The sequence below is a fragment of the Centrocercus urophasianus genome, unplaced genomic scaffold (assembly GCF_019232065.1).
Source record: "Centrocercus urophasianus isolate 14NV4802_14NV808 unplaced genomic scaffold, USGS_Curo_1.0 seq_16, whole genome shotgun sequence".
Lineage (NCBI taxonomy): Eukaryota > Metazoa > Chordata > Aves > Galliformes > Phasianidae > Centrocercus > Centrocercus urophasianus.
Window position 1 is genome coordinate 33,471,601 of NW_024884711.1, and position 11,833 is coordinate 33,483,433.

Here is an 11,833-nt window from a genome sequence, read left to right on the forward strand (position 1 = left end):
ACAGGTGAGCTTCCTGCAGATCTTGGTGGCTGGCAAGAGCTGCCAGCCCACAGAGTCACTGGCAGAAAGCATGGGTGATCTTTTTTGCCTCCTCTCTTTCTGTAAAGATATCCTTGCAGGTGAAATTAGCTAGCCTTCAAAATTACTTTTGGCTTTAGTCCAGCTTCCAGAGATGCATCAGTCTTCTTTATGGATCTTCATTCCCCACTCTCAATTATAAATACTATATTTTTGAGAATGGCTGAGGAAAGACATCTTCTCTCCTCCCTCTTAGAAAGAAGTGAAGCACAGTGAAAGAAATTTGTGCCTTCCCTTTCCATGTATCCAGACAACAGAATGTGTTCCTAGCACTGGGAGCAGGAGAAGCACTCTGTTTTGCTGAACTCTGTCAGGAGCATTTCTGCAAGGCTAAAACATGAAAATACATTTGAAATCAAATTTTCAATTTGTTTACTCTGTCATTATGGAGGAGATTGCCTTATTTTATAAAAATTCTAGCAACTGCACATACAGCTAATTTAAAGAGTATAGACTTGGTTGTTAGGCTGAGTTCAGCTTTGCTGGTAAGAGCACTCAAAATTAGGAGATTTAAAGTTAATCTCTGTACCTTGATAAAGCTGTAATTAATTCTTGAGCAGCAGTGTAAACATGACTATTAAGCCGTGAGTTCACAGAGAAGATTTGCAAACACCATGTGACCCAGTGTGTGGGATGCTGTGCAACCTAGCTGATTTAACAATTTGCTATCTCAGTTTCACAGTCAGAATTTAACAAAGAATGTGCATGTTGTCACATAAGCCAGTTCTACAGCAAATTGTAAGCTTTCCTGAGTTCCTGCAGTATTTCCCAAACAGTTTCAAAGAATATCAGGCAAGATGGCCCAGTCTTGTAAAGAATTCAAATAGTGGTTAAATTCAACTAATATGAATTAAAGTTCATTTGGTATTTTTTATCCTCTGAAACTCTTAATTGTTGGATTCCAGATAAGGTTTCTTTTAATATGTAGGTCACATATGAAACTCATTGCATGTCTACACATATGGTAATTTTCAACGATATTCAGCCAAGTGTGAGAAAAGCCATGTTTGTGGGTGGCTGTAACTGTATAATTTTTAATGAACCACAGGGAATAGTTCTCCCAAGACCATATGGTTGCTTCGTTTTTTTTAATGGATAGTGGTGCTTTCCAATTTCCAGGTACAAGTGCTTCAAGGGAAAGAACCACCCTGCTTCCTGCAGTGCTTCCAAGGAGGGATGATTGTGCATGCTGGAAGAAGGGAAGAGGAAGAAGAAAATGCACAAAGTAAATTACTGTTCGTTAAGAGTTTCTGCCCCACAGTCTTTTCTTAACCTATTGTGAAGGACTTTGTGTTCAGTCTCAACTACCATACTCTGTAGAAAAGAGCCATGAATACCATGAGACTGCTTTGCTGTCAAGGTAGTTTATATCTTCCCTGGGCCTAGAGTGGACTCTGTCAGCCAAGAGCGAGCTGACTTCATTGTATTGATGCATGCATAAATTGTTCTAGTTGGTTTTTAATTAAGCAAAGTGCCTCTTTGCATTAAAATATTCTTTTCTACATACTCTAGGAAAAAGAGCATTTTTATGAGCAGCTCTGTGACTAATGCAAAATTAAGCTTTTGTTACCCATTCATTGCACTTTGCAACATATTCCTTGACGTAGCTTGGAAATTTTCCAGTTCACTTCTGAATGCGACCTGCTGTGCCTAAGGTGCACAGAAAAAGAGATGCTGAATACAAAGACTACTCGTTTTGTTTCCCTTTTTGTTCCTGCAAGTTAAAAAGGAACAGAATCTTGACTCTTCTGCTCTTAACAGAGCAGACGTGACTCTTGAAGTCTCTCTCATAGCAAGGTTTCATAAAGCACTTTCTTCTGCAGCAGTTTCTCAAGTAATTTTAACCAAACCTGATGCTCAGTTTATTCTATAACAATAGAGGAACACAACATGTGAAATTTATCTAGTATGAAAACAGCTGTTCCAAAGCAGAGGTCTTGAATTTTCAATTCCATGCGACTGTATAATACCACTGCACTGTTCCTGTCTGCTCCAGGTGACTGGAGACTATATTGCGTGCGAGGAGAAGTTCCCAATGAAGGAAACTTACTTGAAGTAGCATGTCACTGCAGCAGCCTGCGTTCCCGGACATCCATGATTGTCCTCAATATAAATAAAGCTCTTATCTACCTGTGGCATGGCTGCAAAGCACAATCTCACACCAAGGATGTAGGAAGAACAGCAGCCAATAAAATAAAAGAACAGTGAGTGTCTGACCTATATTTTGGAGATGTTTATATAAACTACCAATTTACTTAAAATAGTCTGCCTTGTATAACAATTGAAATAAATAAAGCTGTCCTCTGAGTACAATTGCAGTATGTGCATGCTTGATAGGAAGGAGGAATGGCAGGTAACTGATTCAATGGAGTGGGGAAAATGTGTTCTGTGATCACTTCAGGTGAAATTCACTTATTCATCCTACTGTACTAACTATAGTTGCAAAAAACATCTCTTTCCACATGGAGGGAGAATTTCCATATTTGAGTAGCAAACTAAATCCCAGCTGATAGGATTAGAACCGAGAGGAAGATGTGCCTTGTGAATAAGTGATTGGAAGTGAATTTAAGAAAGCATGCAAGGAGGACAGCAGTAATTACAAACTTGAACAGTGAGCTCCTGTGAGCATCTACTCCTCCTTGGGTATGTGATGTTATGAGAATGATTGTTGGAATTCTGTGTCTTGTTTACTGATAACTTTTGTCATCCTTTTCCAAAAGATCATGATGACACAATGCACAAAAAGCGTATGAGGTGGCTTTGGGTTCTAGTAAAACCTGAGCCAGCAAGTGTGTGGTGTTTGTGTGGTGGTAATTGGAGCAGGGAGAAAAATTGGATTCACTCTCTTTCTTTGTGTTTTGCAGATGTCCGCTGGAAGCAGGGCTGCACAGCAGCAGCAAGGTGACAATACATGAATGTGATGAAGGGTCAGAGCCTTTGGGATTCTGGGATGCATTAGGAAGGCGAGATCGAAAGGCCTATGATTGCATGTTGCAAGGTAGACATGCATTCCTGAGTTTGGCACTTCCACTTTACTTTACTGGTCTATAGTATTGTCAGATTTAATGTACAGGTTTTGAAGAACTTCTTCCCTTTGATGAGTTGCTAACAAAAAAATCGCAACCTCTACTGAGTTAAGCAATACTCTTCTAGAAGGAAAGTGCTGGAAAACAAGTGTTTCATTTTCTTCTCACCCCCTTCTGCAGCCCCTCTGTGTTTATGCAGCATGGAGCAACAGTTAATGCTGTTACCTACACATTTTACTTCTGTTCTGAAGGGATTAGGGAGCTGTTCTGCACAAATTCTTGTCCAGTCTTTGCTTTCAAACTGCCAGTAAGGGTAGCAGGAGAATTGATTTACAAAGTGGAAAGTAGGCTTTGAGAAGGGATTGCTTCACTTAAGCTGAAACAGCCAGTTATGAAACGGCTGATTGTAACTAGCCAGAGTCATATTCAAACTGATGGCAGCCAGCCTTTTACCTCAAGTTCATCACAGCTGCTGCCAGTCCCCCAAGACATCTGGTTATCTTTCTTGATTTTTGAAAAAACAGAGAACTTACAATCACTCTAAAATATATATATATGATACATTTATTTATTTATTTATTTGTTTGTTTGTTTGTTTTTAAACATTCATCTCCATCATTTCCTATTGAAAATCTTTTTTTCTTGTTTTTCTTCTTTCAAGATCCAGGAAAGTTTAATTTTACCCCCCGCCTGTTCAGCCTCAGTAGTTCTTCGGGAGAATTCTCAGCCACTGAGTTTGTTTACCCTTCAAGAGACCCTGCTGTCATCAATTCTATGCCCTTCTTGCAAGAGGATCTTTACACTGCCCCACAGCCAGGTATCTGCTTTAATATACTTCTGTAACTGAAAAACAGATAACTGTATCAAGCCTTGGGCAGCAATTCAGTTACCGTAATCACTTCTAACTTGATTTATAGCAGGAAAATGTGTGTATGTGATGTTTATGCAGCATTAAGCAATGAGTAATTTCTTCATGATAAATATGCTGAGAATTAATCAAATATATTTGTATTTCAAAAGCTTGCTATAAAAATACCTTGTTTATATCAGAAAATCAGAGTTCAGCTGAGGTTCAACTGGATGAATAACAAAAGGGATTGGAAAGCTTCAAAATGATCCTTTTCTGATGCAGACAAGCATGTAGGGCTGATGTTGTTCAGGGAATTCCAAGAACTAGAATTCCAGAGTGGTAATGGAGGGTTTGCTTTTTTTTTTTCTGCATAGCACTGTTCCTTGTTGACAATCACCATGAAGTGTACCTGTGGCAAGGCTGGTGGCCTGTGGAAAACAAAATTGCTGGATCCGCTCGAATCAGATGGGCTACAGACAGGAAATGCGCCATGGAGACAGTGCTCCAGTACTGCAAAGGTAACAGATGGCTGTGCCTGGCTGTTCTGTGTGTGCCATTCTTTTCTGTCCCAAGCTAGGGGCTGCTCAGTTAGGTGCTCCCCTGATAAACACTAATGTATTTGAAGATACATTCTCCACTCTTTATTAGCAAATAATTTGCCCAGTAATGCCATTATTCCAAGTTGCCACGTTTCTCTGGTGACCCATTTCTTACAGGAAAGGCTTTTTTCTCCGTGTTCTCATTGTGGGAGCATAGTTCAGATTTCTCAAAAGGAATTCTGAGAACAGAGCCACTTAAACTTGCTTTCTCTCTAGCTCCTCTTAGATTCCATAAGCTTATGTGTGTCAAAAATCTAAATGAAAAATACTTTTTGCTGATATAACTGGGTTTTTATTTATTGGGGGAGATGGAAAGACTGAAGATCAAGAACAAGTGTCACAAAGAAACAGATGGCTGTTGGAAAAGCTGGAACACAGAGCTAAGGCCCTTGCTCGGTAGTTTCCTAGACTCATTTCTACAAGGCAGAGTTACTGCTGCTCAGCATGCAGTGATTCAAGCTGTAATTGATGGTCATGTAAGAGTCATCTGGATAGATTCATTTCTGCACTAGTAGAGTTTTTTTTTAAATGTTGCAGTGCTTTCATCTCGTTTCATCTAAGGTTATGTGAGACTGGAAACAGACCTTGCATCTTCCAACAGAGGATGAATAAAGAAAGGTGGGGAGAGAAGAAGGCATGGTAACAGCCATGTTTGGTCAGCTCAGAGCAATTCTCACTGGAACAAGTTACCCAAGTTACTAACTGGTGCAAACTTTCCTCATGCAAGGAAAGGCTGATCTCAGATGACACTGATTTTTTTTCTTTCTGTAGCAAATAATCTTTTACAACTTGTGACCGAAGAGCAATATCCATGTCGGATTCCATCCTTATAAAGATAAAACCAGTCTCCTTCCCAGTCTGCAGGTCCAATAGGAATAGAAGCAGTTGCTATGTTTCTATTCTATTTTGTACCCCTCTACTCAGCTTGTGTGAGGCCCCATCTGCAGTACTGCGTCCAGGCCTGGGGCCCCCAGTGCAGGAAAGATGTGGAGCTCTTGGAACAGGTCCAGAGGAGAATGGTCACTAAGATGATCAGAGGGCTGGAGCACCTCTCCTGTGAGGAAAGGTTCAGGGAACAGGGCTTGTTTAGACTGGAGAAGAGAAGGCTCCAAGGGAGACCTCATTGTGGCCTTCCAGTACTTGAAGGGAGTGTATAAACAGGAAGGGAAAGGCTGTTAACAAGGGTGGATAGTGATAGGACAATGGGGAATGGTTTTAAACTGAGACAGAGGACGTTTAGGTTAGATATTAGGAGGAATTTTTTCACTCATAGGGCGCTGAAGCACTGGAACAAGTTGCCCAGGGAGGTTGTGGATGTCCCATCCCTGGAGGAATTCAAGGCCAGGCTGGAGGTGGCTCTGGGCAGCCTGGTCTGGTGGCTGGTGACCCTGCACATAGCAGGGGATTGGAACTAGATGAGCATTGTGTTCCTTTTCAACCCAGGCCATTCTATGATTCTGTGATGATTCTATGATTCTATGATTCTATTCAGTGGCCTGGTGTCACTGAGGGAAACTGGTAACACCTGGAAGGAGACAGCTGAAAACCACTGTCAGAGACACTGCAATGTGACCCTTCTGAGACTGTGTTACTGCTCTGTGTAGCTGATCTTCTGGTGTCCCTGTCACTGTCCAGCCAAAACAGCAGCATGTTTAGGAATAGGGTGCTACAGTCAAGGCAGTAGAGGGAAACGTCTTTAGCAGGGATGGCTGAATTCCTAAAGAAGAGGCTAGCCACTTCCTTCTCCCACTGCATCCCCATAGGTTTTCTCTTTTTTGCCAGTCAGAATGAATGATTGTAGGCACCTGTAAGATCATTTCATACCGTATGCTTCCCAGCAGAAGTGAATGTCAGCATAGAGGACAGAGCCCATACAGTGAAATGCCTGGAGCTCCTCAGCAGGCACTGAGAGAGATGGAAATAAGATCCCCCCCAGGCTGTGTTTCCTATGCAGTGCTGTAATCTTCTGCCAGTAAAAATCATGTTTTCTGGCCCCAGCAAAAAATGGAATCTGATATACATGTTGAGGTTTGGATACTTTTCTAGATTTCTTGAACATCGCTGACTTAGATGATGAGAAAAGGGGGTTAAATTTGCTGCATCTCAGTTTGCACAGTTAAAAGCTCTTCAGTGACTTCTCGTGGGTCTGAACTATAGCATATATGTCATAGGTTTTTTGCTGGGTGCAAACTTTTTAGCCCCTGACTATAACTTTGCAGCAGTAAGAGCTTTTTCCTCTTTGGTTGGATGGGTACAGAGCAAGTTTACTACCCTTAAAGATCAATACTACTTGTACTATTTCTGTGCCAAAGTTGATGTAACAGAATCATAGAATGGGACCTTTTTTGCTGTCCCATCACTTCCATGATCTAGCATTGGGCTGTTCTGTCAACCAGTTCAAAATTTCATTGCTTCAGGCTACCAGGGCTGACTTAAGATCTACTTATGTGTCATTACTTACTAAGGGGGTGAGATTAAAAACCAACAGATTAAGTGTAGGAAATATTCTGATTGGTATACAGGTAGAGTGATTAGAAGCATAAGACAACTCTTCTATTCTTCTTTCTCCATTTCTTTCATCCTCTACTTCCCTCTCACTCCTCTCTTTCCTGGGTTGCAATGTTTAATCACATGATGGTATGAAAAAGATTGATAACCTCCTCTGGATATCCCTTGAATATACCTAACAATTCTCCTTGTGCATAAATCTTAATTTAATTCATCAGAACGTCGTGAAATGATTTTCTATGGTTTTATCCTTTAAGTCAGCAATCTGGAGTACTGAACTGCAGACAGCAGGAGAGAGAAAAATTGGTCTGACCATCAGTGACTATGACTGTGGAGACCAGCTTGTGATGAGGGCAGAGTTCATGCAATGAAATTGTTTATCTGTTTATGTAGGAAGTCAGTCTTATGAGATGGCTGTGCCTGTACTGGCCCATTATCACATGCAGCTCTCCTTTTGTATCTTGACTGAACTACTGAGACAGGAACAGTTCAACCAGAGCAGACTGGCATATTTTTGAAGCACAGAGTTTTAAAGTACCTGTTAAATTTTTAAGTACTTGTTGAATCATTCATGGTAGAGTGAACAAATAAACCACAGTGCAAACACGTGGAAGAGAGGACTTAGCATCAAGTATTCAGATAATAAACCTCCTGTCTAAATTGTGTGGTTGGAGCATTCACATTCTAATACATTTGTTTGACTGCTCCATAGAGCTTTTTCTCTACTGTTCAATTTCATGCTAACATGCTCTCTCTAATCAGCTTGCTACCACTACTTGATGTTAAGCCAAACCTGTAATGTTGACATTTAGCAAGCTTACTGGAACAACACTGTCCAGCCATGCTCTCCATTTGCATTCAGCATAGGTGTTACATTAGTGCTGTGGGGTGCTCCCTAGCAGATGGTAGGTGGCCATGTTCTTTCAGATCTTCCCACAAAAATGAAGACCATATGGTGGAGACTAAACAAAGTCATCTTTAGCAGATCGATATTTTCTTGAGTAAATCCTTATTTTTTAAAGATGCTCTGGAATTACATATAGAATTTTGCAAGAAGATACAGCTTTCAGAAGCAGGGTTGTGTGATACTGTTGTGTTAGTTTCTCCTGATTCTGGACTTGGCAACATGTTCAGCTTTTCCATCTCCTGTCTGGAAAAACAATCTGATTAGAGTGATGTGTTTTAATCCAACTAAAGAGAAGGTACAATATTTTTCAGAATATTAGGAGGAGATAGCTCCTCCCAGCCCCGACTGCCTGTCTGCCTCTTTCCAAGGGCATTTGAGTTTATTGGTGCTTTTGAATCTTTGTGGTATGAATTCATTCAAGCAACAGGGCCTTTATTCAGTTGTTCTTGGTGTAATGACTTCAACCCTTTCTCTTACATGGCATCACTCCTAGACAGAGCTTATTGCCATATATAGTGTTCTCTCACATGTTTTATACAAATTTAAACATCAGCAGAATTTGCCACCTAGCTATTGCAGTACTTCTTTTTAACTTGCAGATCCTGTTCCTTTGAATTTGTTGTGACAAAACGACTATGTCAAATGTCAGGATCCCAAGTTAAGGACAGTTTATACGTTCTCACATAGCCCTTCAAGCTTCCTTGGTACTTGCTGATGGTAGGACACTTCTGGGCATACGAGGTTTTTTTTTACCTGAATTTGGCTGATTTCAGATCATCACATTCTGCTAAAGCTATCCTCACTTTTTTTATTTTTTTTTATTTTGTAAGATAAGATGTACACTGAATTAGGAAGTAACTGTAAAGTTTTCATCAGTGTACATGCTTTAATCTTTGTGGTCAGATACAGTAAAAAGCACATGTCAAAACACCAAAAACAAACAAACAAAAACAACAACTCCACTTTAGAAGATGCCATGCTATGTGTAAAAGAAATCATGATGAAATGCATTCCTAATGCCTCAAATTACTTAACTACCTACAGCATAGTTCTTTTTGGCAAATGATACCAGGAAATATGGTACCACTTTTAATTTCTCTTTTTTGTGTTTTGGCTGTTTTTAGGAAAAAATGTAAAGAAGCCCCCAAAGTCCTATCTCATTCATGCCGGCCTAGAGCCTCTGACCTTCACTAATATGTTCCCAAGTTGGGAACACAGGGAAGACATTGCAGAGATCACAGAAATGGTAAATACTTTCACAGTGTGCACTGTTTCCTATTGCTAGTAATTATCTCGTGTTGCCAGTAACATTGCTATTTTGTGATGTCATGCCCCAAAACCCCATGAGTGAGCCTAGTAAAGTGTGGTTTAAGAGTCTGCACAGGAAAAAAAAAAAAAAAAGAAACAACAAAGCCAAATTTTGACTGTGAGTGTGGCTATCAGAGGCATTCCCAGTTCTTTTTCATGCAACTTCTCATGCTGTTTTTTGCTAAAAACAGAACTGGAGTGAAGTGCTGTCTGAATTGTCCCGTAGAAACGGTTGTTAGCATTTAGCAGAACAACTGTTTCAACTTTGGGAAACAGGCAGCAACCTTCAGCTCTGGTCAATCCTCCACATGGAAGGAGCTGGGGAGAGACATGCTCCACAAAGAGCTCCAGTATGAACTTCCCTACCTGGGAAGCACCATCCCAGCTGAATTTACATGACTCTTTTAAAAGCCTTCAGTGAAAGGGAATCTTGAGGCAAATCACATTTGCTTCTCTGTAAATCTTCAGCGGCAATCCAAAGAGGAAACTGCTGGATTCATGATTTTAAACACACAAGTTGACCTTAAGCTGAGACTCTTAAAGTGCAGGAATTCCTTCTGCAAAGTGCAGACATTATTGTGGCTGTGAAATGGTTGTAGGCAAAGGCTGGTAGGCAATGTGCAGACCTACAGGTCCAGCTCTGTGCTCTGCGAGCCAGGCAGCATAGGTTGATCCCACACTGTCCTCAGAGTGACACAAGCAGCTGATGGATTCAGCACTGTGATCCTGAACTGAGCATCTTCTTTTTCTCCCCCTAGGATGCTGATGTTTCTAATCAGATAATCCTTGTAGAAGATGTGCTGGCCAAGCTGTGTAAAACTGTGTATCCCCTAGCTGATCTCTTAGCCAGGCCTTTACCTGAGGGAGTTGATCCTCTGAAGCTTGAAATTTATCTTTCGGATGAGGACTTTGAGGTAAGGAGAGAATGGATACAATAATACTCAATGTGTTTCTGTCCAACCTTGCTGTTAAGTCATCTGATGGTTTTGCTGCGTGGCTTATTAGGGGTGTATCTTCTTGTTTTCCATGCAGGTTGCATTAGAGATGACAAGAGAAGAGTACAACGCACTGCCATCATGGAAACAGGTTAATCTGAAAAAGGCAAAAGGACTTTTTTAAGCTGTATCTATTGGATTGAGCACCAAAGGGATGTCCGTTATCACTTTCTGTGCCCTTTAGCAAATCTGTGCTCCACATTTACAAAATAGAGATAATCTGAAATTATTAGTGACTACCTATCTGGAGGTGTGTAATATTTTAAAAGGCCAAGAGAACTCTTTGGAAGTGGAATTCAAATTTGACTTTGAAGGTTATGTTTAAGCTCAGCTCTCCTATGCACTTAAACAGTAGTTTCTTGAGCTACTGCTGTAGCTGTCCTTTGGCTATCTCCAATACTTGCCATTTTTGTTTTTGAAGAAGTTCTCTTTGTAAAGTGTTATTTTGTTAGTTTGTGGATTACAAAGAATTTATATTTATATAAACACATAGAACAAGTATGTATTTAACAATGCAATATATATTCACTTTCAAGACTTCAATGTCAGAACTACAGAACAGTAGCTGGATGGCAGTTGCTTGTACTGAATTAGCTAAACCACCAATATGTATCTCCTGCGCATTCTGAAAAGTTTCTCTTTGCAATAGGCAATGAATTGTTCTCAGTGCTGCTTCAGGTGCTAAACTGAACAAAGCGTTTGTATTTATAGCATGGATTTCTTGAGAAACTATGCGAATCAACCTTTATACTTTAATATCCAAAAATGTATAGTGCCTTGTTTTTTGTGTACAGTTTATATACAAAAAAAGATTGGTCTGCATTTTGAAGATGGCTCAGAATGGTCTCCTCTGTTACTTTTATAATAGTAGAAATAAAAACATCTCAGTTTCTAATACTTGTTGTAAACATGTAAACATGTCTTTTGTGATATAAGAACTGAAAGTAAAAGCTTCCGAATAAACTCTTAGCAATGCTCTGACTTGTCATTATTTTGTACTGTAAACTGTACAAATTCATTGGAATCTCTCATAATGTGGTATCTTATCAAAATATTTTAACCTTACAAATCTGCAGGTGTTGTACAGTTATCATTGGAGAAGCAGAGAATGTAGAAGAAAAACATTGTATAAGATAAAATTAGTTTGTATGACACTTCCATGCTGCATGTTGGAACCATCACACAATTCCTGTATCCTTCTGGTTGTGGTTTTCTACATGAAACCAAAATTATTATACTGATTTTCAAACTCTGAAAACCTTTTCAACCTTTGTGCAATTGGGAGTAAAACTTGAACTGAAAAAAAGAGTATGGCATTGTGTCCATTCTTTTCATAAGCACCGAAGTCAAAATCACTTTCATTCGGCTACTCAGGATCCTGAATAGAGTAACTAGGGGAAAAAAGGATCATAACTTGAGATGTTTTACAAGCACCTGTGTACAATCAATGAATATACAGATGTTATAGTATACCAAAGAGCTTGGCTACGTAGTTACGGACTTCTAAACAATCCGCCATAAGTGGAAATCTGACTCAGAGTTTTTGTTTTCCTGTTCAACCA

At 39.9% G+C, this 11,833-nt stretch overlaps 1 protein-coding gene across 10 annotated transcripts in view; it reads left to right on the forward strand.

Moving 5' to 3' along the window:
- The window catches only part of SVIL (supervillin), a 103,190-nt gene extending 91,611 nt beyond the window's left edge, over positions 1-11,579 (forward strand). For all 10 annotated transcript variants that reach the window (XM_042816488.1, XM_042816489.1, XM_042816490.1 and 7 more), the window contains 8 exons: positions 1,198-1,303; positions 2,075-2,282; positions 2,943-3,076; positions 3,766-3,921; positions 4,329-4,472; positions 9,093-9,214; positions 10,035-10,190; positions 10,309-11,579. In XM_042816488.1, coding sequence (XP_042672422.1) covers positions 1,198-1,303; positions 2,075-2,282; positions 2,943-3,076; positions 3,766-3,921; positions 4,329-4,472; positions 9,093-9,214; positions 10,035-10,190; positions 10,309-10,395 — 1,113 coding nt within the window. In that variant the 3' untranslated portion in view covers positions 10,396-11,579. The remainder of the gene's footprint in view (positions 1-1,197; positions 1,304-2,074; positions 2,283-2,942; positions 3,077-3,765; positions 3,922-4,328; positions 4,473-9,092; positions 9,215-10,034; positions 10,191-10,308) is intronic.
- Positions 11,580-11,833: the final 254 nt, after the last annotated feature.